This window comes from Mustela nigripes, chromosome 14 (genome assembly GCF_022355385.1).
Source record: "Mustela nigripes isolate SB6536 chromosome 14, MUSNIG.SB6536, whole genome shotgun sequence".
In the NCBI taxonomy this organism is placed as follows: domain Eukaryota; kingdom Metazoa; phylum Chordata; class Mammalia; order Carnivora; family Mustelidae; genus Mustela; species Mustela nigripes.
Window position 1 is genome coordinate 17,137,478 of NC_081570.1, and position 24,686 is coordinate 17,162,163.

At 53.5% G+C, this 24,686-nt stretch overlaps 4 protein-coding genes and 1 long non-coding RNA gene across 7 annotated transcripts in view; 2 read left to right on the top strand and 3 right to left on the bottom strand.

The window, feature by feature from the left end:
• Nucleotides 1-1,691, bottom strand: part of LOC132001771 (uncharacterized) — a 30,829-nt gene extending 29,138 nt beyond the window's left edge. Inside the window, exons 1-2 of the long non-coding RNA XR_009399662.1 lie at nucleotides 1,441-1,691; nucleotides 1,177-1,341 (exon numbers count right to left, since the gene is read on the bottom strand). This is a non-coding gene — a long non-coding RNA (uncharacterized LOC132001771). The remainder of the gene's footprint in view (nucleotides 1-1,176; nucleotides 1,342-1,440) is intronic.
• A 49-nt stretch (nucleotides 1,692-1,740) lies between these two features.
• On the top strand, nucleotides 1,741-8,582 carry PITHD1 (PITH domain containing 1). The gene is made up of 6 exons (XM_059376623.1): nucleotides 1,741-2,037; nucleotides 2,734-2,777; nucleotides 3,137-3,214; nucleotides 6,185-6,289; nucleotides 6,985-7,093; nucleotides 7,648-8,582. Exons 1-6 carry the CDS (start codon nucleotides 1,840-1,842, stop codon nucleotides 7,747-7,749), a joined length of 636 nt encoding a protein of 211 aa, XP_059232606.1. The 5' UTR covers nucleotides 1,741-1,839; the 3' UTR covers nucleotides 7,750-8,582.
• Nucleotides 8,583-10,616: 2,034 nt separating this feature from the next.
• LYPLA2 (lysophospholipase 2) lies at nucleotides 10,617-15,168 on the top strand. Of its 2 annotated transcripts, none has more exons than XM_059376621.1 (10): nucleotides 10,617-10,735; nucleotides 12,233-12,335; nucleotides 12,621-12,652; nucleotides 12,783-12,848; nucleotides 13,315-13,362; nucleotides 13,475-13,545; nucleotides 13,691-13,764; nucleotides 13,841-13,942; nucleotides 14,027-14,218; nucleotides 14,304-15,168. In XM_059376621.1, the coding sequence occupies exons 2-10, from the start codon at nucleotides 12,258-12,260 to the stop codon at nucleotides 14,352-14,354; spliced, it is 714 nt and encodes a 237-aa protein (XP_059232604.1). In that variant the 5' UTR covers nucleotides 10,617-10,735; nucleotides 12,233-12,257; the 3' UTR covers nucleotides 14,355-15,168. The 2 variants fall into 2 exon arrangements, with proteins under 2 accessions (XP_059232604.1, XP_059232605.1); XM_059376622.1 differs by having other exon boundaries at nucleotides 10,619-10,735; nucleotides 14,045-14,218.
• Nucleotides 15,169-15,217: 49 nt separating this feature from the next.
• GALE (UDP-galactose-4-epimerase) lies at nucleotides 15,218-19,679 on the bottom strand. The gene is made up of 11 exons (XM_059376627.1): nucleotides 19,576-19,679; nucleotides 17,836-17,961; nucleotides 17,571-17,686; nucleotides 17,374-17,487; nucleotides 16,910-17,086; nucleotides 16,509-16,622; nucleotides 16,348-16,414; nucleotides 16,159-16,244; nucleotides 15,985-16,062; nucleotides 15,756-15,870; nucleotides 15,218-15,588 (listed from the first exon to the last, which is right to left on the bottom strand). Exons 2-11 carry the CDS (start codon nucleotides 17,954-17,956, stop codon nucleotides 15,530-15,532), a joined length of 1,047 nt encoding a protein of 348 aa, XP_059232610.1. The 5' UTR covers nucleotides 17,957-17,961; nucleotides 19,576-19,679; the 3' UTR covers nucleotides 15,218-15,529.
• Nucleotides 19,680-20,404: 725 nt separating this feature from the next.
• Nucleotides 20,405-24,686, bottom strand: part of HMGCL (3-hydroxy-3-methylglutaryl-CoA lyase) — a 15,430-nt gene continuing 11,148 nt past the window's right edge. The window contains exons 7-10 of one of the 2 annotated variants that reach the window (XM_059376629.1): nucleotides 23,848-24,036; nucleotides 22,151-22,276; nucleotides 20,946-21,036; nucleotides 20,405-20,530 (exon numbers count right to left, since the gene is read on the bottom strand). In XM_059376629.1, coding sequence (XP_059232612.1) covers nucleotides 20,529-20,530; nucleotides 20,946-21,036; nucleotides 22,151-22,276; nucleotides 23,848-24,036 — 408 coding nt within the window. In that variant the 3' untranslated portion in view covers nucleotides 20,405-20,528. Of the gene's footprint in view, nucleotides 21,037-22,150; nucleotides 22,277-23,847; nucleotides 24,037-24,686 lie in introns of both variants that reach the window. The other variant, XM_059376628.1, reaches the window with a different exon arrangement.

The window sequence follows — 24,686 nt, forward strand, 5'->3', positions numbered from 1 at the left end:
GGACAGCCGACATCAACCAGACAGGTGAGTAGGGCCTTTCCAAATTACCCAGTCCAAGCCAAACTTCCCCAGAAAAAAACTGCCCAGGTAATCTACAGAATCATGAGTATAATGCCTGGAACCTGGTACTCAACAAATCAGTAAAGGATGAGAGTGATGAAAATGACAGGAAAGAAGCCAAAAGTGAGTAGTTGTTTTGGGTAAGGCCTGTGTTAGTCCTGCAGTGGGGCATGGTCTTTCCAACGAAAGGCTTCTGTCATCCAATTAAACAAATATTTGCCAAGTGTTTGCTATGTGCCAGACTCCTAGCCTGAAACTGCGATTGCAAAGTAGAAATAATCTGTGACATTGTACTGTTCTGAACCAGAACCAAGCTTGCTTATTTCACAAAGAATTGAACTAGGACATCAAAATATTTTAAGTAGGCTCCACGCCTAGTGTGGAGCTGGAACTCAGAACTCTGAGATTAAGAATCGCATGTTCTACTGATTGAGCCAGCCAGGCACTGCAGACATCAAAATATTTTTTAGTAGAACTTAACCAGATGGATATCTTTTTGTTGTATTTTGCCAGCCCCCAGTCTTGTCTGGGCACTCCAGACAAGAGCCAGGCATGAAAGGCAACGGGGTATCCAGAGTATCCCATAACTCTCTCTACATCCTGTGTCTTTCCCCCTCCCCACCAGCAGTAAGAACACAGTCTGCTGTGAATCCAAAATCATTTCAATTCTAAACACTGGCTTCCAATTCTTTTGACTTCAACCCACAACATGAAAAACACTTTACATTGCACCTGAGTACACAAACCCCAAACTGGAACCAAAATTCTATAAATTGTGTGATATATTCTGAATTTTTAAGTTATACACTATTTTATTTTTTTAAATGTTAGTCACAGCAGTCTAAATGGGTTTTAAGACCCATTAATGGGTCACAGTTTTTGAAAAAACTGCTCTGATATGTCACATGGCAAGGGGATTTAAAGGTCATCTAGCCCGATCTTTGCACTTTACAGTGGTAAACTGAGACTCAGAGAGGTTGAGTCACTTGCCAAAGTCCACATGGCTAGGAAGTCCGCGGTTCTTAGATTTGAACCAAGATCTGACTCAGCCATTGAAATTTTACCATGTGTCAGCCACTGTGAAGAGTTAAATTCATGATCTCATGTAATACTCACTGTGATCCTATAACATGTTATCATTCCCACTTTACAGACGAGGAAACGAAGTCTCGGGATGGGGAAAATGACTTATTGAGAGCGTCACAGTGTTAGTAGCAGACCCAGGACTTGTCTCCAGATCCGGTCGTCGTCCGTGAAGCCTGCTCTCGACCGCTTAGCCCACTATGAAGAGAGTGGTTATGAGAGTGAGTCTGTGAGCTTTACAAGCCTGCTGGTGCACATGTGAAGCGGCGATAACGTTTTGCTCCCAACCCTCCGAACCTTATCACTGCTCACGCTTTCCTCGACCAACTCCCAACTTTGGTGGCAAAAGAGCACAGACTTTAGCCTAATGAGGAGGAGGAACCGAATCCCAACCCCGTCATTTACTCGGAACGGGAGCCTAATCTCTCTGAGCGGCAGTTTCCACACCTGAGTAGCGGGGAGAGCCATACCATCCCCCTCCAGGTCTGACGCTCTGGCACCTGCAAGCGCTTGTCAAGCGTCAAACCTTCTCCGAGTCCCGCCCCCTTTCTCTCCGGGCGCATGCGCCGCACAGGGGCGCCTTTTACGACGCGGCGGCCGCGGCGCGCTTGGCGGCCGGAGCGGAGTGGGGTGAGCGCTGTGCGGGAGGCGGTGGCGGCGGCGGGGCAGAGGGGACGCGCGGGCGGCGGCGTCGCCATGTCGCACGGCCACAGCCACGGCGGGGGCGGCTGTCGCTGCGCCGCCGAGCGGGAGGAGCCGCCCGAACAGCGCGGCCTGGCCTACGGCCTCTACCTGCGCATCGACCTGGAGCGGCTGCAGTGCCTCAACGAGAGTCGGGAGGGCAGCGGCCGCGGTGTCTTCAAGCCGTGGGAGGAGCGGACCGACCGCTCCAAGGTGGGCCTTCCGGGGCCTGGGGCGGGCGGGCTGGCGAGGCGGGGACCCGCGCGGGGCCTCCCGTCTTCTCTGTCGGCCTCCGTGCTGCTGTTAAAAATAACGACAGCCCGCTTGCCAAGCGCTTTCCCGTGCCCGTCACCTGCCCTGCCCCTGGGAAGAAAACAGGGTCGAGTCTCCCCATTTTGCAGATAGAGGAACTGAGGCCCAGAGAGGGGAAGGGGCGCTTTGGCTTTACACAGTCAGTATTCTCTTCCAGAGCTTCAGGAGGTGGCGGAGGATGGCCGTGAGGGCTTTTTCCCTACTGTTTGACTGCTAGTCCCAGTGACTGCCTAATCATATCACCTGATGCAGACCAAAGACAGGCTAGGCGGAAGAAGCGTGCTACCCGTTCTAGAGCATTTACCACTGTGGGGTCACAGAGCCGTTTGAACGCTCTGGCATGGATTTTTACACACGATTTCAGAAGGCTAGTTGGGTCTGGAAGTTCATTCAGGGGCTCCCTATTGAAGAACCCTCCCAGAGGATGGTCTATAGACTATTAACTTACTAGCATCAAGTTAATAAGTGCCGGAACACCCAGGGAGGTTGACTATTGGCCTTGAACTCCAGTCATAGAACAGGGTGGAAGACGCCTGAAATTGTAGGCTCTCAGCAAATATTTGTTGCTTTCTCCTCCCCACTCCCCATCCCCTCCAGTTTGTTGAAAGTGATGCAGATGAAGAGCTTCTGTTTAATATTCCGTAAGTATCTCCTTGGTGTTTGCCTCAGGCTAGATAGGCTATACCCAGTTGTCTTCTCAGGATTCATTCATTGGTTGTGTCAACGGCACACATCTGTTTCTAGAAATGGGAGAAATTACAGTGTGGTGGGTTTGAGGAGGAAAGCATAAAGATATATCTGTTGAAAGATAACTGAGGAGTCAAGGTAAATATCTTAGAACTGCAGAATGCCAGAGGCAGACAGGATCTTAGAAATGTTCTGGTACAAGTCTGACACATGAGTTAAACTGAAACCAAGAAAGGGGAAGGGTCTTGTCCAGGGTCACATAGCTTCACAAAAGTTCATACCCAGGTTGACAACTTCTTTTGCATTCTGGCAGATTTACAGGCAATGTCAAGCTCAAAGGCATCATCATAATGGGAGAGGACGATGACTCACACCCCTCTGAGATGAGACTGTAAGTGGTGAGGGCTCAGGCCCTCAGGAAGCTCCTAGTTCTCTTTTTTCTCTGGTAGCACTTTATTCCAGAATGACACACTTTTTTTCTTTTTACTGGGTTAAATATCCCCCTCCCCCCAAATCTTGGTCTTGTTCTGTATCAGAATACACTTACCTCTTCCTGATTTAACGACTTTTTTAGATTAACCATCTTTAGGGCCAGTAGCTTGTGTACTTGCTGTGACACCATTCATCGAGAGAGCATCCATTAAAGGCCAACTGTTGATGACTTTGCTGTTTTCTTAGTAACCCAGCTGCAGATCTCAATGATCTTTGTGGTTTCTATGCTTGGGCTTAGTTTCCACATTTACTCGTGTTATTTCACATGGTTAAAATCTTAGCGTGTGTTTTCGTTGACACGGAATTACTTCTCCATCTGCATGTGCATGTCCTGTAGTTAGCAAAGTTCTGTAAACCTCTTGTAACACTGGATCTGCTGCTACCAGGGTTAGTACTCCATTTTTGACAGCTTGCCTTAGTCCGGCATAGCCTTCCTAAAAGTAGGGGGAAACATTTTTGACTGGTAGAGAAAGAAATACCAGAAGAACTTTATACATAAAAATTTTTTTTTCCTGAAAAATTGGTCAATTTAAGTGAGAAATTTAAGAAATTGATACTGTTTTTGAAAGTTAGAAACATGAATTTGAAACCAAACCCACATATTTAATCATTTTAAGGAAACAGTACGTTTGAGTTGATGGTTTTGGAGACGTGTTTACTGGGGAGATGGATAGACTTGAGAAAACTAGAAGTCTGTGTTGCGTTGTGGTGAAGAGTGGGCTCTGGAATAAACTGCTTGGGTTCAAATTCTGGCTGTACCACTGGTGAGCTGCATGACTTTGGGGCATTCCTTCTCTTTATCTCAGTGCTCTCATATGTAAAATGACAGTAGTAATAGTGTGAACCTCTTAAGACTGTGGAGATGATTGATACATAACATGTAAAGAGCTTATATAGTAAGTCCAGAACATAATAAATGTCCAGTTATGGTAGGGCAGGTACAAATACTTAAATAGTCCTTGGTTCTGAGCACTTTACATATATGAATGACACCAGATCTGAAGTGTCATTCATTGTAATTCTCTTACGTGCCATTAATTTTTAAAAATTTGCTTATTCAACTGTGACATGCCACTGACACATCTAGAAAGGTTAAGTTGGTATTTAATGAAATTTAAACACAGACGAGGTGTTAGAGGATTTTAAGGAATTATTGTCAATTGTTAATTTTTGTAAAATGGTATCATTTTAAGAGTGGTATTTTAAGAAGTTCTTACTTTTTGGAAATAAATACTAAAGGGACGCCTGGGTGGCTCAGTCATTGAGCGTCTGCCTTTGGCTTGGGTCGTGGTCCCAGGGTCCTGGGATCGAGCCCCACCTTGGCTCCCTGCTCAGCGGGAAGCCTGCTTCTCCCTCTCCCACTCCCCCTGCTTGTGTTCCCTCTCTTGCTGTGTGTTCTCTCTCTCTCTCTTTTTTTAAAGATTTTATTTATTTATTTGACAGAGCTCACAAGTAGGCAGAGCAGCAAGCAGAGAGACGGGGGGAAGCAGATTCCCTGCTAAGCAGAGCACCCAACATGGGGCTCAGTCCCAGGACCCTGAGATCATGATCTGAGCCAAAGGCAGAGGCTCAACCCATTGAGCCACCTAGGCGCCCCAGCTGTGTTTCTCTCTGTCAAATAAATAATAAATAAAATCTTTTAAGAAAAAAAAAAAAAAAAAAGAAATACATGAGCGAAATGTTTGGGATTGCTTTAAATTATCAAGCACAAACAAAATGAGGGTGATAGGAAATAGAGATAATGTTGATTATTGAAGCTGATAAATAAATGGATATTCATTGTATTTTTCTCTCTGCTTCTATATATATTTGAAATTTTCCATTGTCAAATTTTAAAGTGTACATATCTTAGAATTGATTTAGTTTAATCTCATCATTGTATGCAATATGTACTATCACTATTCCCACTTTCTAAGTGAGGAAACAGATACAGAGAGGTTAAATCACTTCCCCAAAATTACACAGCTGGTAAGTGACAGAGCCACGCTTTAAACCTAGAAGTCTGGCTCCAGAGACACTGCTTTTAACTACAGTGCTACACTGCCTGTCATAATGCTACTCATAAATGTTCACTGTTATTATTCTGTGCATCATTCTTAGAAACACTTTGAAGCAAACATTTGGTTTCTGAAATTACATGTGTTTTGCTGCCCCTAATGTCTAGGCCCCTCCTGTGTGGGTGTGTTAATAAAACACTGTAGAGATGGTGGGGGTGTGGCTTAGGTCTTTAGAATCTGTGAGTTATGGAGGAGACAGCTGTTTCTTAGATATTTCTTTGAAAAACTTTTTTCTTCACTAGCAGTTTTACTTGACTTTCCAAAGCTCGTTGTGAGTTGGCAGACTTTTGTGCTCTTTCCAAAATGGAAACCCCCAAATTTTATTTTTTTTAAAGAACTGTAAGAGGACTCAATATATAGGATAATTTTGAACACAAATATTGCTCGAGGGTTAAGTTACCTGCTCTTATCTCTTAACTTTGTTTAATAGGTTTCTGCCAAAAGTATTTTTTCTCCCATGAGTAAGCTGTTTTATTTAACCTCCTCAGCTTGGTCTGAATATGCTGAGTTGCTGATTCTCTCCATGCATTTGCTGCACGTGACCTGGTTTGAGCCTCCTCTTTGTGTGTTGCTTCTCATGTGATCTTAACCCACTCAAAGATGCCACTGGCTTATGTTGCAGTTCTCAGCTCTTTTCTTGTTGGTTTAAAGATATTTGTGTATAAATGCCAGTAAAATGCCATTCCTAAAATTTGATCTCCTTTTGATAAAACTGAAGGCAGTTGAGTCAATAAGGAGTTTTTGAAAAACTGAAAAATATGCACAGTATGATAAGGCACGTTTCTTGATTTTTCTTCTCTTTTCTTTCTCAGGTACAAAAACATTCCACAGATGTCCTTTGATGATACAGACAGGGAGCCAGATCAGACCTTTAGTCTGAATCGGGATCTTACGGGAGAATTAGAGTATGCTACAAAGTAAGCACTTGGCCTGGCTCCACTCTCTGGCGTCTCCTGAGGAACAGCAGGTGTTCATTTGCAGTGAACATATATGCATTAGCACTTACTGAGCTTACAGTTTAATTTTGGCCTATTTCCTGCTTTCTTAGCATGAGAAATGAGTTCAAACAGTGGAGGAAACTTGATCCTTAGCTTGGTTAATTTTTGGCAGAGATAGAGTGCTATCCATAGACATGTTAAACTTGTAAGCTGACAGATCTGAGTGATCTCCTCGGGCGGTCTTGGGAAAGATGGTTTCAGAATTCTTCTTTGCATAGTGGGTTTACAGTAGGCCACGTTACCCAAGACCACCTTACGTCTTCACTGGTTCTTTTTCCTAATGGGAAGGTTGGTGAGATCAACACCGAACTTGGGTTAGAAGCCTTGCCTGGTCAGATAGCATTTCTCATTCCTGCTCCTTGAGGGCAGGGCAGTGTTGACTCATTTTTCTATTCCTATTCCTTGGAGCAGGACTGGTTAAGATGCTCAGGCAGTTTCCACTGAATCAATTCTTGTCCAGAAGAGAAGAATGATACATAAGAGTCCAAATGTTCTCCAACATTTACCTGGGTTTTAACCACAAATTGGAGCTGAAATTGTTGTTTTTGTCCTGGTGGTGAATAGTCATTGAATTTTAACCTGTGTCTTCTCTATCCATTTCTTTCATACTCTAGAATTTCTCGTTTTTCAAACGTCTATCATCTCTCAATTCATATTTCAAAAAACTTTGGAGCTGATACCACAAAGGTCTTCTATATTGGTCTGAGAGGAGAATGGACTGAGGTAAGAAGGGGCAGGAAGCATACCTAACCTCCCCCCCGCCACCCTGCACATATGTACATACATTTGATTACATCTGTTTGCTGTGATATGGACACTCTAAGGAAAGGAAAAAAGAGCAAGTGAGATACCACTTGCTCTCAATCTGTGTATAATTTTTCTTGGTTTCATTTCTGTAAACAGTCCATCTCTTTTGACAGGCCATAGGTATTTTTAAGGGAATTGAATTAATAAAGTTGATATCAATTCATTTTTTTCACTTTGAGATTCTTTTCTTCATTGACATTTTTGATAACTTTTCTTGTTTCAGGTACCCAGAGATAAGATAATAAACAAGATAGATAAGGTCCTCTTCTCTCATGATGGCACTGTAATAGTGGGGGAATAAATCTTTTGAGTTATGGGGTGAATTATTGATAGTGATCTTTGCAGTCTCCCTAGGATAAAAGTTTCAGAAGGGGGAAGAGATGACTTCCAGAAATGAACCTGAATAAGGACTACTCCAGTGTGTGGTCTGGGAAATGACCAGCTGACCCAGACTCTCCCTTTTCTTGCAGCTTCGCCGACATGAGGTGACCATCTGCAATTACGAAGCATCAGCCAACCCAGCAGACCACAGGGTCCATCAGGTTACCCCACAGACACACTTCATTTCCTAAGACTGGCCAGGGCTCCCACAGAGGCGCTGTGTCGGTGAAGATGTACAGCATCCTGTTGGGGAGGACAGAGAGAGAAGGTTCCAGAGAGAGTTGGTGCCACAGCCTCTGCCAAGCTTTGTCTTTGGGGCTTGCTGCAGAAACCTGGCTGATGGAAGAAGCCCACGCCACCGGAGAGGGTAGTGTGGGTGCTGAGGACAATCGTGGTTCTCTAGGGCCTAGAAATTGAGTCTTGGGCTGATCGGCATCTGGCAGTCTTTGGGTAATGTCTGCCTTTCCAGTCAGTGTGGCCACGGGATCCCAAGTGTCTTGTTGCTTTGTGGCAGGATTTTTGTGTGACTTGTTTTTTTAAAAAATGGAAACTATTTCCTGGGCTCCAGTAAACTTTCTGAAGCCCTCAGCATTGTGTTTCTGTTAGCCATCAGGAGGGTCTCCAGCTAGAAATCCTTGTCCCTGCTTGCTCCTTCTTCCTGTCAGCGTTCAGCATTCTTGTCAAGTTGCCCAGCTTGGAGTTGTCTGTCATGTACTAGTGTCCCATGGTTAGAGCTAGAAGAGCAGGAATCACCTGATGATGCTTAATAGCTTGAGGAGGTCTTTTTTCTTACTGCCTAGGTAAGCAGTCTGGGGAGAGCATGGGCATCATTTCTGTGTGAGTTACCCTGGTTGGATAAGATTGGGACTTAGGTAAGATTCCCCTTGGGACATCCTTAATGTTTATTAGCTTCTAACTAGTGTCGTAAGCGCAATGCCCAATATTGGAGATCTCAGTTCTTCTGTTCATGGGTTTTTATTCACCGTAACTAATAAGCTTCCTAATAAATCTTTGCCAGACTTAATGTTTGTATATTCTTTTGATTTCTTGGTAGTACTGATGAAACTTTTACTTTACTGGGAACTTTGACATTTTCTGTTGTTTTGTACTAAGTAGGTTTTAGTGCCACAATTTAAGACTAGATCATTTTCTCCAGGAAAGGTACAGTGGACTAAAAACACTCCTACACCCCACCCCCACTCCCCTACACTTTGTAAAGAGGAAGGTGAGGTTACAAACCATGGTCCAGTTCTCATGAGAGGAAGTAACTTGTGGAGTGACATTTACAAAACAAGGGAGAACAGATTCTGGAGCTCACCAGAAGAAATGAGAGCAAGTAAAGTAAGTGAGCAGCGTTTGCGGACCCGACTGGACTTAAATTTTGTAAGTCAAGACAGCAACTGGAGACAGTTTAAGTATCTAAAATGAGGGGATTTGAGATGGTCAGTATTCTCTTCCTTCGCAGAAAAAGAAACTGAATAATGGTAATTAGTGTTGAATCTCATCCTCTTGAGAAAATTCCTCTGAAGTGTTGGCCCACACTATTTCTCCAGCCTGTCCAAGGGAAAGCCTGCCACCACCAAGCTTTGTCAAGCCTCAAGATTTCTAAAATGTAACCTGAAATCAACCAGAGTGCAAATACAATTCTTGATGCTCTAAGGGTCCCATTCCTCAGCCACGGCCTCTTTATTTCAGTTTGATCATTTTGGAGATTAAAAAAAAAATAAAGACTATGTTTTAAAATTTGGAGTAGGAGGAACGTCTTAGAGCAGACTATCCCTTTATTAGTTCCACTAATTAAAGCCTAATTGTAGGCAGGCCCTAGGATTGGGCTTCTGAATTTGAAACTTCACTCTGAAGAATTTGTACAAGAACTTGAAGTGCCCCAGGGTCCCAGGCAATTGGGGGTGCAGGAGGAATTGTTTGCTCTTCTATAAGCAGACATAGCAGAGCTCCTGGAGCAGGGGGTGGGTGGCTGGCAATTACGTGGTCTGGGCACACTCATCCTTTTCTGACATCCAGTCTGGTTCTTCGGCTTGTTGCAGTCCTCAGGACTCAAAAGATTTCCTGTTCAAAATCCTGGTATTTTAGGCTCTGTTTTTGTGACCTGTTGAGCAATTCAGACAAACCGCCTCTCAGTCTGGAAAAGTAGTTGGAGTTCCCAAGTTTGCTGTTTTCTTTCAGTTCAAGAAAACTACTGTAGGTTACACTGGGCGAATGAGTCCTAAGCTACTGAGGTAGCAGCATCCCTCATTTCCTGTTTGTAGGTGCCCACATGTTCTCTTAGGGACATAGCCCTTCAACCCAGTTAGCTGCCCTTTCCAGCTTTTCTGTGGCCCCGGAGCCCATTTCCACTTTATCAGTGTATCAAGGGACAAAATGAAGCCCTTTTGTTCTTAACAACGGGAGCTCATTGACGGTATTCTGTGCCTTGTCCACAAGGCATTGCTTGTTGAGGGCAGAGCTAAGACACGCTTCCTGTCCAGCTGTCCTGATGTGATCTCTGTTGTTTTCCCAGGGTTCTTTTTAGTCATTAAGTCCTCAGGCTGTAATTTTACAGTGTATAAAGCATTTCCACACGGCCTCATTTGAGCCTAACAGTAAAGCTGTGAAGTAGGCAGGGTGGTGTTTATCACCGTGTTACAGGTCAGCAAGCAGGTGCAGACAGGCAGCATTACAGTGTCATCCTGAAATTGCTGTTTTCTTCCCCTCCCTGAGCGTCGGTTTCCTCATCTTTAGAATAAGAGTGGAGGCCGAGATGGCTACTAAGGATGTCTTCAGTGCACGATGCCCTCCATCCAGTGTATGACCCATCCGAAACTATGCCAGTGTAAGCGCTGGCTCTCCTTCCGCATAGCTCTCCTTCAGGAGGCGCATGGGCGGTGGTAGCAGGCGGGAATTACCGACGCGCTGCCTAGAACCTGCCGGGGACTCGGTGGCTTCATTACGGGGGGGTGGCCCCACCGTACCCAACATGGCAGCTCCTATCTGGCGGATCGCCGACGCCCACTTCCGGGTTCCGTACCGCTGGCCAGGCTACTTCCGGCAGCGCGATGGCTGGGTTCCCGGGACTCGAACGGAAGTTCCGGCGGGGGCGGCCGAGGGGGAAGAGTGTGTGTCTGTGCAGGAGAAAGAGGAGAATCGCCCGAGAGGTCTCGAAACCCCCAGGGAGTGGAGGTACCCTTGTCCGGGGCCAGCCGACAGAGGGAGGGCGAGGGGAGGAGACCGGACCTCCGCGGGGGTCCTAGCGAGTGGGGAGGCGACCGCGGTTGTGAGGGATGGGGGTGGGGAGTAAAGTGCGAAGAGGCGCTGGCCGGTCTTGGGGACTTTGCGGGTAGAGAGGGGCAAGAAGGCGTCCGGTTAGGATGGGACGGACTTAGCGTCGGAAGTGGAAGATCCCATTGTGGGGCTGGGGCTCCCCGGGGTCAAAAGTAGAACACCCCTTTGTGGGCAGAAGAGAGGGTCCTGGCTCAGGGTAGAAAATGTCACTGTAGGGAGGGAGCGACCGTTGGTCAGAACAGTCGTTCCTAGTGTGGAGAGTGGGAGCCCTTGGCTTAGGGTGGAAGTAGTTACTGTGGGGAGCTCCCTTCCCTGTTCAGGGGGAAAGACATCACTTTGAGAAGGGGGACCCTGGGGTGAGAGGTGGAAGTGTCCCAGCAAGGAAGGAAGGGGATCCCAGCTTAGGGTGAAAGGTGCATCCCTGTGTGGGAAGAAGGACCCCAGGGTCAGAGGTGAGGGATCCCACATGGAGAGGCACATTTGGGGTCAGAGATGGAAGGTTGAAGCTGTGGGAAGCGTGGGGGGGTGGACACCACTGGGAAGGTAGGCAGGCGCCTAGGGGCAGGCAGCTTCTGGGGACTTTGGAGGATGCTAAGGATGCAGAGAAGCCCACCAGCCTCACATTCTTTTGTGTGCTTGGGAGAGTCCCAGAGCATGGTCAAACTGGGGGACCTGGTTGGATTCAGTGGGCACTAGCAGCAGCAGGTAGCACCATTCAGTGGGGCGTGGGGCACCAGTTACGGGGTGGGTAGTGGATGGGAGTCTGTGCCTCGTTCTGGGGACATGGGCAGCCCCGGGGGCTTTAGGAATGGCTGAGCCAGAAACTGCTTGTGAAGGCCGGGTGGGGGCTGGATGTTGGGGGGGGGGGTGGAGAAAATATGTGGGGGGGGGGGTGTTGGGGGTAGGGTCTGAAAGCATACTTTCTGGCATTTTACTCCCCTTCGTTTTCAAATAGGGCTGGGAGTTGGGGAGGAGGGAACCCGGGGCTCTATTAGAGGCACGATGATCAGAAAGCAGGAAGGAGGGAGTTAGTGGGGGGACCACGACAGCAGGGGATGCCCTGGCTCCCCTCCCCACAGCCCCTCAGCCCTCCCTCTGCCCCTCTGGATCCCCAGCAAGCTTAGGCTATGTGGTGGGCCAGAATCAGGGGCACTAGGGTGGCTTCTTCTGCTTTTCACCCCTGGAAGGGAGGCAAACTTCCTACTTGCTCTGGCCTGAGACTTTTTGCTTGCCTTGCCTTGCCTGTCTTTTCTTGGTGCACCCTGGAACAGAACCTAGGGTGTTACGGGGCACTGACAGTCTGAGTGGGCCCTCGGTTTGAGGCTCTTCTCCTGTATCAGGAATCTCTCCCCACTGCCTGGTCCTGCTCTTGACCGCTCCCCTGAATTTGCACAGGCCCCAGCCGTGGAGCCTGCAGTGTATGTGTGGTAACACCATGTCTGTGCCCCTGCTCACCGATGCTGCCACCGTGTCTGGAGCTGAGCGGGAAACGGCCGCGGTAAGGCCCCCCACCCGCAACCGCCCTCAGCAGCCCCCAGCCCGGCCCCCAGCCCGGCTGGGGAAACTGGCTGGAAGGGGTGTGGGGAAAAATGGAGGTGATACAGTTGAGAAGGGAGCAAACTGAAGCCAGGGGTGACGGGTTAATAGCCTGTTTGGCTGCTGCCACAGTTCCCCCCAGGTCCTTGGGGGCGCGGGGGGGGGGGCGAAGTTGGAGGACTGCGGGGAAATGAGAGCAGGGTGGTGACTGCCCTCTTCCACCTCCCCATGTCTGACCCTTTTTCAGGTTATTTTTTTACATGGACTTGGAGACACAGGGTGAGTGACCTGGAGAGGGAGGGGGCACTTCCTTGGGAAGGTGGAGAAGGGCCCAATGGGCAGGATTGGGGGGGGTCTGCACCCTCCCTCTCTCCCTCCCCACATCGGTACCGTTTTCCCCTTCCTACAGGCACAGCTGGGCTGACGCCCTCTCCACCATCCGGCTCCCTCACGTCAAGTACATCTGTCCCCATGCGTGAGTGTCACCCCAGCAAGGAAGGAGCTGAGGCTGGGGATCAGCGGGGGGTGGTCCTGTGGTCTCAGGCCTGTTCTCTCCTGCCAGCTGCATCCTGCGGTCTGGGCCCAGGGCAGTTAGAAGTGCCATTCTCAGCCTTCACTCCCATGGAGCTTGGAGCCCCAGCCCCCAGCCCTAGGCCCTCCTAGAGCAGGGATCTCCTAGACCCAGGAGATCCTGGGCCCCTTCCCCAAGTACTCACCCACTGAGCTGGAACCCCCATCACACGAATGTCAGGCTCTGCTGCTCTGCTGGTGCCCCAGCCACAGCCTCCAGCCCCACGTGGCAGGTTGCCTGGCAACACCTTAAACACAGGCCTTGCCTGTTGGGAGGGGCCCCCAGGGGCTACTCTGCCCCCTCCTGGCTCTCTGCTGTGGCTTTCTCATCCCTTCTGCACATCATGGCCCTTCTTGCTGCCCCTCCCCAGACCCCGGATTCCTGTGACCCTCAACATGAAGATGGTGATGCCCTCCTGGTGAGTTGGTGGGGGTGTTGTGCGGGGGGCCGGGGAGAAAGGATGGGAGCGGAGAGAGCCGCAGGGGGCTGGCCAGGGCCTTCCAGGAGCCAACACCTCTCTCCTCCCCCAGGTTTGACCTGATGGGGCTGAGTCCAGATGCCCCCGAGGACGAGGCTGGCATCAAGAAGGCAGCAGAGAACAGTAAGGCCCCGGCCCCTCCTCACCACCCGCCCTCCTCTCTCCACACCGCACCCCCCCCCCCAAGAAAGCTTTGGGCAGTGTCCGGCTCCCTTCCTCGGGCCCCCCCAGCGGCTTTTCCCCTACCCAGTCATGTCCCCTCCCCCAGTCAAGGCCTTGATTGAGCACGAGATGAAGAATGGGATCCCTGCTAATCGAATCGTCCTGGGAGGCTTTTCACAGGTGAGGGGAGACAGAGGGGGTGGGAGGGGGGAGGTGGGCTGTGCCCTCATGACCTTTCATTCTCTCCTCCCTCCAGGGTGGGGCCCTGTCCCTCTACACGGCCCTTACCTGTCCCCACCCTCTGGCTGGCATTGTCGCATTGAGCTGTTGGCTGCCTCTGCACCGGGCCTTCCCCCAGGTGAGTGTCTCCGCGACCCCACTTCTGACCGTTGAGGCTCCTGTGGCTTGGGAGTTGTGCCGAAGCATTGGCTTTGCCCTGGAGGTCCTGTCTGGCCCACAGGCAGCCAATGGCAGTGCCAAGGACCTGGCCATCCTTCAGTGTCATGGGGAGCTGGACCCCATGGTTCCAGTACGGTTTGGGGCCCTGACGGCTGAGAAGCTCCGGTCTGTTGTCACACCTGCCAGGGTCCAGTTCAAGACTTACCCAGGTGTCATGCACAGCTCTTGTCCTCAGGTCAGTGATGAGGGGCCCCTTCCTGCTCCTAGCCCTCTCTCCCCGCTCCAGCTGGGAGCCTCTCACAATCCCTCCTCACCCCCAGGAGATGGCAGCTGTGAAGGAGTTTCTTGAGAAGCTGCTGCCTCCTGTCTAACCAGAGGCGCTGGCCCCCAGCGCAGTCCCCCAGCTCCTGGGGGGCCCAGCACGCGCGGCACCATCTTGGATCTGAGCCGGTCGAGCCCGTCCCCACCATCCCTGACCTGTCCTCTTTCCATAGGCCTCTGGGGCAGGTGGGCTGAGGCCCGGCCAGGCCTTCCTTCCTGGCCTCAGCCTCCTGGCTCTCTGCAGCAGGGGGTGGGCTGCCCTCTTCTCCCGTGTCCCTGGAGGCAGGCCCCCCCCTGGCAGCAGTATTGGGTAGGGCTGTAGGCAGCGGGAGAAAGGGGCCCAGCCGCTGACCCACTCACTCAGGACCTCACTCACTAGCCCCGCTTTGGGCCCCCTCCTGTGACCTCAGGGTTTGGCCCATGGGGCCCTCCCAGGCCCCACCTACCACTCCACCCCCAAGTGATTCTGCCCAGATAATCGTGCGTCTCCTCCTCCTCTCCAGCTGCTTCTCAATCATGAATGTGTCCGTGGCCCTGGGCCCCTGTGCTGCTGTGGGCTACCTGCCCCTGCGCAGGGGTATTGGTGAGGGGACAGAGTCCTTTGAAGGGGGCCTTCCCTTAGCCTCCCCAATGTGGGGGCTGGGCCCTGCCCCCCCCTTACCCTGCTCCCCCGCAGGCCTGGAGCCTGCAGGGCTGGACTGAGGCTCAAGGTCTCCCCCAGCTGTCCCACCCCACGTTGTCCCCACTCTAGCGCCGGGGGCCAGTGGGGGAGGAGTTGTGTCTCGTCTTCTGTCTCCATGTGGTTTTGGGTGTTTTTCTTGTTGTGTCCTGGATTCCGATAAAATTAAATTGCTTCAACTCTCAGGCTGGATGGTTCTGTCCGAGGAGTAGGGACTGATTGTGTGTAAGAATCTCAGCGTTAGAAAACTTTTATTTTAAATACTTCGGAAAGCTCTTTCAGAGCAGTATAAATTAGTGCCTGTCTCGGGCCCCCTGCTCCCCCATTCACTTCTGGTGGTCCCGATGGGTTCCTGGACCCTGCTGTAGAGAAGAGTTTCGGACCCCCCCAGCTCCTGATCAGTGGAACCCTTGGCCTCATGCCTGGTAGGCTGAGAAGGCCCAGCTGGGGTTTGAGGTAGGGGAGGCTGAGGCCCCTGGGTTCCCACCAGAGGCTGGAGAGCAGGCGCTTGTCCTTTCCCTTCCTGGTGCATGGCAGGGGAGGGTCTCAGGCCTGCGCACCGAAGCCTGAAGGATTCTGCTTCTGCCAGCGCCACAGATCTTCACCTGTGATGGGGGGAGGTGGAGTGAGGGTCCACACTGGGATGCAGGACCCCCCATCTTGGGCAGCCCAGGGTGGGCCTGCTCAGACCCAGGCAGCCCCTGCCCTGCTCCTGACTCCCTCCCAGGGGTCAAGCCAGCACCCAGAGTCAGGGGTCGAGGCAGAAACTCACACATCCTGTCCAGCCCTAAGACTGCTGTCCAGCCCAGCTCCTTGAGGGCCAGGCTGGGGTTGGCGTAACAGGCAGCCACATCGCCTTCCCGCCGTGCCACCACCTTGTACGGGATCTGGGAGAGAGGAAGCAGCTATAGCTTAGCTGAGCTGGCCCTGGGAAGGGCCTGGGTCGCTCTGGAAGCCGGGGTAGGGGGTGCCAACGTGGGGCTGGAGTACAGCCGGCCTACCTTCCGGCCAGAAGCCTTCTCCATGGCCTGGACCATCTGTAGCACTGAATAGCCCGTGCCTGTGCCCAGGTTGTAGATCTGCCCAGGAGAGAAGGAGTGGTGGAGAGGGTCGGACCAACTGTCCTCTCTGGACCCCGTCTCCCTCTCCAGACAAGCTTCTCCCTTTCTCCCTACCCGACAGCCGCACTGCTCCTTCAGCTTCCTCAAGGCCGCGATGTGGCCCTTGGCCAGATCCACAACATGGATGTAATCCCGGACACCTGCAGAGAGGTGGTTGGGTGTGGGGGATGTTCAGTACCATGTCTGTCAGCCCTCCCTCTCCCCCCGGCTCCCACTCCTGGGTCCTCCTGGTCCTCGGCTCACCTGTACCATCCTCCGTGTTGTAGTCGCTGCCAAAGACATTCAGTACCTCCCGGCGCCCGATTGCCACCTGGAGTGGAGATCAAGTCAGCTCTTCCCAGGCCCTGGGCACCAGCTGCACCCTTCAATCCTAGCCCCGCCCCGCCCCTGCCCTTCCCCCTTACCTGGGAGACATAGGGCATGAGGTTGTTGGGGATGCCCTGGGGATCCTCGCCAATGCAGCCCGAGGCATGGGCACCTATGGGGTTGAAGTACCGCAGCAGCACCGCATTCCAGGTCTGTGGGACACAGGTCAGGGGACGTGTGGGGGCAGAGTGAGGGTGCAGGCCGCGTGCAGGCGCAATCCCAAGCTCTTTTACTGCACCCCCAGCACCCCAGCCATGCCTGATCTCTATCCCTGGAAAGTAGCTGGGTCCACCCGCCCAGGGCCAGGACATGGGGCGAGTCACTGCAGCTCCTGGAGTCCTCCCTCCTGGGTGGGTGATGCTCAGGATCCCACCCTCAGCTTCCCAGGATGCCTGGAGTCCGTGAGTGGAGCCAGGGCTGGGTCAAGGAGGGCTCTCACCTTGTCTGCCCGGCACAGGTCCTGGATCATTTCCTCGATGAAGAACTTAGACTTGCCGTAGGGGTTGGTGCAGCCACCCGTGGGGTGGGCCTCATCCAGGGGCAGGTATTGTGGGTTCCCGTACACGGTGGCTGAGCTGCTGAACACCAGGTTCTTCACCCCGTGGGCCCTCATGACCTGGCCACGGAGGGGAGGTGTCAGTGGCCTTTGCCTGGCACATTACTTCCACCCCACCCCTTCCTCCTTCACAGGGGAGAGGAGAGGGGCTGAGGTTTGGGCATTGCTGTTTACAGATGGTGAAACGGGGGCGGAAAGGTAGGGAGAGGTGGAGAGACCTGTCTAAAATGGTACAGCTTGGGCCCTGCCTGACTGTCCCCTCGAGGCCCCTCATCCAGTGTCTGGTCCTGCCTGCCCGGGTGGGAGCCTGGGCCTCCCGGTGTCTGTGACCTTGCCACTTGTCTCACCTCCAATAGCTGGATGCTTCCAGTCAGGTTAACTTTGTAATAATCCAGAGGCTTCTGCACGGACTCTCCCACTGCCTTGAGGCCCGCAAAGTGGATGACTGCCGTAAAGCTGTGCTGCAGGGGTGAAGCCAGGGTCAGAGGTTGCTGCATAGGCCTGGCCCTTGGCAGGGCCCCCTCCCTGCCTTCCAAGCACCTACCTTCTTAAAGAGACGCTGTAGGGCTGCCTGGTCCAAGATGTCCATCTCCTCAAACTCCACAGAGCGGCCTGTAAGCGCTTGAACCCGCTGCAGGCTCTCAGGCATGGAGCCCCTTCCTGGTTGAACACAAGGGTGCCATCAGAGGAGGACATGGGTCCTGGGCTCCCCAGTGATGAGGGAGACCCACACCCATAGGAGGTGGTGTGGAACCCACTGTTTTCCTTCCATCCCCGCCTGAAGCCCAAGCCCCCGCCCCTGTGCTCACCGCGGATGGCGTTGTGGAAGTTGTCGATGACCACGGGCAAATAGCCGGCCTCCAGCAGCTCCAGCACGGTGTGACTGCCGATGTAGCCAGCCCCGCCCGTCACCAGCACCTTCTCCGCCATCGTACCTGGCCCAGAACACAGTGTCAGAGGGGGCCGAGACTGCCCGCTCAGGGCCTCCGGCTCATAGCGGAGGGCATTGGCAGGGTATCCTGGTGAACAGCGCGGCTCTGGAATCGGCCCCGCTCCACATCTGGCTGCAGGCCTTGGAGCTCACTCTCCTGGCCTCACTTTCTACCTCTAGAAGCTGAGCTTGTAATTGTACAAACGTGATGTGGTACGTGCTTTGAAAGGCCTGGCACAACGGGTGGGGAGACTGATGTGCGGGCACCACAATTTCTACTCCCAATTTACCTGGGACTGAAGATGAAACCCAAAGCTTCCAAAGTGTCTGGGGACTAGGCAGTCCTGGCCAGAAGTAAACATGGCAGCAGCACTGCGCCTCCCAAGAGCCCAGTAGGAGGTTCTGCCTTTTCCGATTCAGGCCTTCCAGTCCTGCCATCACTAGGTGCAAACTGGCCAGTGATTAATACCGCCTGCTCTAGGCAGGGCCCCAGACTCCCTCTCCAACAGTCAGCTGGGAGGAAGCAGGAAATATACCAAATGGCCCCAGGGTGGGGTGCTTTGCCAGGCAGGCAAAGCCCAACTCTGGGGCTGCAGCACCAAGGTCCAGGAATGGGCCCCACCCCAGGTCAATCAGGCTGGCTCGGCCTCTACCAATGCATGCCAGGGCCAGCTGGGTCACTGCCCGCTAGGAGCTAACGATCCCATCCAACTTTGGGCCCCAAGGAGACAGGCAGTGTAGACGTGGCCCTGGTTCTGAATCCACTGCCAGGTGTGCACCTCCGCCCTGAACAAACTCTGCGGGCGGGTGGGAGGGTGTGGGGGGAGGAGGTTCCAGACACTCAGGTCTTTCATTCGGAGTGGCCTGGCCCGCAGCCGCCTTCCTCCTGGCTGCCTCAATACCCCCTCTGGACTTATCCACTCCCACACTCTTAGCGGTTGCTGCGTGCCAGACTCTGTACCGGGCACTTCTGCATTATTTTCTTGGATTCCCTTAACAGCCTGATGAGCCAGGTGTGACGGCTGGCACTTCACCAAGAAGGATACTAAGGTCAGAAAGGTTAAGTAATTTGCCTGAGGACACACAGCTGTGATAGCCCGGCTAGAATCCGGATCTCCACGCTCACAACTCGCTAATCTCGCGCCAAGCGGTTCACCCTTCCCCCTCACCACTGCTTTCAGTTGGACTTTGCTCCGGACGCCGAGGCCGCCCCTACCCCCACCCCACCGTGCGGAAACCCTAGAAGTGGTCGCGGATGGGGTAGCAGGAGGCGGAAAGGCTGGTGAGGCCAGCCTCGCCCCGGACCAGCGGGGTGACCTCGGTCGGCTGTCGCCGCCTTGGCTTTCCCAGTTTGCAAAATGGAGGGGAGGAGGCGGTGAGCGTCGGTCTGGGATTTGGGCCGTGGCTCCGAGGGGGCCGAGCTCGGAGTCCCCGGGTCGGGAATGAATGAACCCGTGCCGCCCCAGCCAAGGCAGCGGGAGCTGAAAACTGCAGGAGCCTGCCCTAGTAGGACTCTACCCAGGATGCGGCCCGGATCCCTGAAGCCCTCCCTCGCTCTCCGCAGACCACCCAGTCCTTCGCGAGCCCGCCAGGCCTCCCACCCATTCGCCTAGCGAACCTGCTCCAAACCGCGCGCGCCCCGCTCTGCCTCCAGCGGCGCCGCCTCCCGCGCCCCGCGTCCGGGTCCCTTTAAGAGCCGACGGCCCTCCTGGCCCCGCCCCCTCCACGCCCCCAAGGAAACGTGTCACCGGGGAGCGCGCTACTGGGCGCCGGGAAGGACCAAAGGCGCTGTGGTGCCAAGGCGCCTGCGCGGCGAGGCTCGGTTCAGGGGCGAGGGGCGGGGCGGACGAGCCCTGCTCCGCAGGAAATCAGCGACCGCGAGCCCCAGAGGCCGTCTGGGGCGGCGCTGACCGAAGGAAGCTAGTTCTGGAAGGTCTGGTTGCACCCTCCCCCGGCCTCCTCCCCGCGAGGCCGGGAAGGCTCTGCGGGCAAGGGAGAGATCGCGCTGCTGACTGCGCTCAGCCCCCACACGAACCGCCGGGGATCGTAGGTGTGTCCGCATCCCGCCTCCCAGAGTCGGCTAGAAAATGAGGCGGCGCTTCGGTTTCAAGGAAAGGTGGGGCCCTGATGAGCCGCCGTCGGAGCCCGGCCCGGAGTCCTGCAGGGACAGACGGCAGCGCCCACACCCGCACCTCCCTGCCCACAGAGCCAGGAGCCTCGGCAACCACCTCGCCAGGGTGTTCCGGCCAGGCCGGAGCGGGCCCGAAGCCATGGGTTTGCAGTCATTAGGAATTCCGGAATCAGGCGGGGAAACGGAGAAGATCCAGAGACCTGCAGACTAGTTCCAGGTGTACACGTTCCTCTCAGAATGCCCTGCTGTGGAGAGGTTTTGTTCCCCACCGGTCTCCCCCGTTCCTGCGCACACAACTGCGCAACACAGACTGGTACACGCTTTTATGCCATTAGACCTTTAATTACACAAGCTGTGCTGTGAAATCATGTTCAGAGCGGGCCTTTTCCAAAGACGCTGGCGTTGGCAGGTGGTCACCAGAGCAGCTCAGCCTTCACCCCTTCTGCAAATGTCCTCTGTCAGCTTGGGGAAAAACTCCTCCAGGCCCCTCTGTCCTCCGAAGTCAGCGATGGCCCCAGAGCCACAGCAGGGTCAGGCTGTGTAGCTTGCTGACGGACCTCACCCAGAGATGGGGCCCGAGCACCAGGGAACTGGGCATTCAACTCCTGGGCCGGGGCTCATGGGGCAGGGAGACCCACAGCCCTCCAGGCTTCTCACTCAGACTAGAGTTTGGCAAGGAGGGCCAGAGGCCAAGCAGCTCCTGTCCCTTGCCTCCCTTTTGCAGGAGACCTATGTGGGGACCTGCTAGGGAGGTGCCCGCTCCGGTCGATTTCATTCCCATTTCCACATGCTCTTTCCTGAATCATTCATGAGTGCCCCTATTCCCAAAGAGTCCCCCAAAGGGGCTTACAGCTTACAGGTAGCCTGAGCCACTTTGGAGCTGGTTTTTCTGTTCAGGGCTTGGCAGATAAAGGTCCCAGCTTCCAGGAGCTTCTGGAGGTTCACACCCTTCGAGAAACAAGAGGATGCTCTAGGTTATGCCATGCCTGCAGTGTCCAGGGAGACCTTGGACTGGACCCAAAACCAGTACTGAGAGAGTAATGGTGAAGACAGATGGGTTCTTGTTCCTCTTGTGTTGGGACAGCCTCTCCTTGCAAGGCTGCAGCCTTCTGCCATCTGGGGTGAACCCCCCAGGCTCCCCCTCTGTAAGATGTCTCTGTCTGTGGAATGGTTTCTACTGCTGCCACCAGGGCAGGGATCTTGCCAGTCTTGTTCCATCCCCGTCTCCAGCGCCCAGCGCAGGGCCCGGCCCGCAGCAGTCAGCAAGTGCGGACTGAAGTGATAAAGACCGCCAGGTAAAGCGAGCCAGGAGGGAAGCACCAACTGAAAGGACCATCCCAAAAATCTGTCCGTGCCAGGAGCTCCCATGTGCTGGTGTGTACCATGCGCTCAGCTCTGGGCTGGGCACTCTGCACTTTCCTACCTAGTCACTGCAGCCCCATGAGAGAGGTGCTGCCAGCATTCACATTTCTTAGGTCCTGGGAGGTGAAATCATTTGTCAGGTCACACAGCTCGTGAGTGGAGGACCAGGTTTTAAACCAAGATCCATCTGGTCCCAAAGCTCAGACGCGGTACTGCTTCCAACCCACCACTGAGGGTCCTCACTGACTCTGACAGAGCCCTGGGGAGGGCTGTCTCCTTCTCCTGCCCTCTTTGTGGAATGAAACAGAGGTCCAGAGGGAACTGATTCAGGTCACGGATGTGGCCCTTTCCCTACACCTTGGTGCCTCCTCTGCTACCTCTTAACTCTCCTCGCTATCAGCAAAAAAACCTCAACAAAACAATCCGCTTCTGGGACGCCTGGGTGGCTCAGTTGCTGCCTTCAGCTCAGGTTATGATCCCAGCATCCTGGGATCGAGTCCCACATCGGGCTCCTTGCTCAGCAGGGAGCCTGCTTCTCCCTCTGCCTCTGCCTGCCATTCTGTCTGCCTGTGCTCGCTCTCTCTGATAAATAAAATCTTTAAAAAAAAAAAAAAACACCCCAATCCGCTTCTGTCCTCGGACTTCAAGGAGAGTTCTAGTCATTTCAGGGCTGTTGCCACCAGGGGGCAGGCGAGCTTACCGTGTGAATGCCTAAGCCAGACAGCATGTAGACGAGGTCCTCAGTGGCCAAGTTTCCGGATGCCCCCTGTGCATAGGGACAGCCTCCGAGTCCTGCCACAGAAGAGTCCACGACACTCACTCCCATCTGGAAACACAAGGATCGTGAAACATGGGTGTCATTGTGGGGACAAGAGTCTACAAAGCCAGGAGGTCCTTGCAAACCTCCCAATCAACTGCTGCCTGAAATTCCACTGAGTTACTCCTTCCTTTGGCTAAGGAGTCTATTTATTTTTTAATTAATTAATTAATTAATTTAAAGATTTTATTTCTTTGACAGAGAGAGACACAGAAAGAGTAGGAACACAGGCAGGGGGAGAGGGAGAAGCAGGCTTCCCGCTGAGCAGGGAGCCTGACACTGGGCTCTGTCCTAGGACCCTGGGATCATGACCTGAGCCAAAGGCAGATGCTTAACGACTGAGTCACCAAGGTGTCCCTCAATGGTTCTTTTCAGTTCCTAAAACAGTGTGAGTCTCCTTTGTGGACAGTTTCCTCTGCCAGGGTTATCTTCCCTGGTTCCTTTCATGCTCAATTCCTGACCCTGAAACGTCTCCCCAGGTCCTTCCTGATCGCAAACCTAAAGGAAGCACTACCCTTGGTTCAGATTTCAGGCCTCTATTGTTTCCGGTGATTCATTTACCCCCCACCACCCCCACCTAAGTAAGGCTGCTCTCACTTCAAGTTGGGCCTCTAACCCCAGGCGGCCTATCCCTTTTCCCCAGCCAGGGCAGCCCACTTTCCTAATGACGTTTCCCTTTCTCCTCTCCCCTCAAACCTCTCACAGACCTTAACCTGGACAGCTACAATGGAGAAAACAAAGTTACAGAGTCATGTGGCTTAGAGACCTGAGCCTCTAGGAGATAACTTAATATAAAACAAAAAAACAAAAAAAACCAACCAACCAACCAAAAAAGGAAAAAAAAAACTCTAAGAACAAAGACGGCCCAGGACTGCTTTAGCAAACCTAAAGGCCACAGGCCAGACTTCAACCAATGTGACAGGAAGGTCAGATACAAGACAAACACAGCCTGTGGTGAGACACAGAGCTTTCCTTCTAAGGGGCCAGTTCACAGAATCCTCCTTCCAAGCCCACAAGGAGCAAAACTCGAGGGTAACCCAATCGGAAGCCTCAGTTCAATCTTTGGGGAGCAGCACCCCTGGAGTGACCTCTGCTGCCTCTCTGCCTCACCTCCCCTGCCCACTCCCTAAGCGCATGTGCAGTCACAACACTTGGTGGGCCTGGGGGGTGTGTCCTCCCCAAACCCCACCTCAGCCTTTCAGCCCAGGGCTGCCTAGTCAGCTTCCTGTTCCCCCTTTTCCAACTGCTTTTCTTCCTCACATCCTCCAGGCCTCACTCAGGTCTCTCATGGCAAATCCACTCTGACCACCCCAGCTGGGACGGAGGCCATCCTTAGTCACGTGCTTCCTCCCTGCAAGTGACCTGTCCTAACACATGAGGATTACCACGGAACTCCCTTGACTGTCCCCCTCACACACCCTTACAGGCCAGGGTCACATGTCCGTGTCCTCTGTGGCCGCCCAGGGCCTGGCACACAAGTATCCGTGAGTGCTCACTGAAAGAACCCAGGAGCCTAGCTGGCCTGCCACTATGTCCTCCTGGAGGACGGACACGCGCCTTTTTCCTCGGACCCACCTTACCTGCAGGGCCACCAAGGTGTTGGCCAGGGCCTGGCCATAGGTGTCATGGCAGTGGACAGCTAGGGCAGCCACGGGCACCTCGTGCATGACCGCAGACAGCATGTCCTTCATGATCCCAGGAGTGCCCACACCGATGGTGTCCCCCAGGGAGATCTCGTAGCAGCCCATCGAGTATATCTTCTTGGTGACCTGGGGGAGCAAGCAAGCAAGCACTTGGAGGACATCAGATTCCTCAAGCCAAGTGTCCAAGACCTCAGAAGCAGAGATCCTGGGCAGGACATCTCCCTGTCCGAAACGCTAAATTCCTGTCCGATCGTAGGCTGCTTACAAGTTTGAGTGGGGACGAAAACCGCTCTCTACTCACTAGGAAGCGGAGATGGAAGGACCAGAGCTGGCCCTGCAAGCCCGAGCTCTCCTCCCACCCGCTCCTACCCCCGCGGCCTCTGACTTCACGTGCCACCTCCACACCCTGCGTCAGAGCCAACAACTGGAATCAGGAACACGGACTCCTCTCACAGAACCGTCTTCAGTAAGATCTGCGACCTCGTGGGTCTGAGCAGCTATTTTCAACCTGTTTAAACTTTTAGAAGCTCATCTGCAAATCCCTGAAAACACTGAGAAACCAGTGCAACGTGTGCCCCTCTCGAGGAGATGCTGCCCCACACGGCGCTGCCACAAGTGGACGGTGCGACAGGGCAGGGATGCAGAGGACACTCAGCACAGGCCTGCCAGGCACATGGGACTGGCGAGCACCCCACCGCCCGGGCAGCAGACTGAGGACAGCGGGTGGAGGCAAAGGCCACAGCGAAGCGGGGGGGGGGGGGGGGGGGGGGGGGGGG

Coding starts and splice junctions, on each gene's coding strand:
- PITHD1 (XM_059376623.1), top strand. CDS start 1,840: ATGTCGCACGGCCACAGCCACGGCGGGGGCGGCTGTCGCTGCGCCGCC. Junction 2,778..3,136: donor GAGCTTCTGTTTAATATTCC/GTAAGTATCTCC, acceptor GCATTCTGGCAG/ATTTACAGGCAATGTCAAGC. Junction 7,094..7,647: donor TGAGAGGAGAATGGACTGAG/GTAAGAAGGGGC, acceptor CTTTTCTTGCAG/CTTCGCCGACATGAGGTGAC.
- LYPLA2 (XM_059376621.1), top strand. CDS start 12,258: ATGTGTGGTAACACCATGTCTGTGCCCCTGCTCACCGATGCTGCCACC. Junction 13,765..13,840: donor TCCTGGGAGGCTTTTCACAG/GTGAGGGGAGAC, acceptor TCCTCCCTCCAG/GGTGGGGCCCTGTCCCTCTA. Junction 14,219..14,303: donor TGCACAGCTCTTGTCCTCAG/GTCAGTGATGAG, acceptor CCTCACCCCCAG/GAGATGGCAGCTGTGAAGGA.
- GALE (XM_059376627.1), bottom strand. CDS start 17,956: ATGGCGGAGAAGGTGCTGGTGACGGGCGGGGCTGGCTACATCGGCAGT. Junction 17,687..17,835: donor CTTCCACAACGCCATCCGCG/GTGAGCACAGGG, acceptor GTGTTCAACCAG/GAAGGGGCTCCATGCCTGAG. Junction 16,415..16,508: donor TCATGCCCTATGTCTCCCAG/GTAAGGGGGAAG, acceptor TCTCCACTCCAG/GTGGCAATCGGGCGCCGGGA.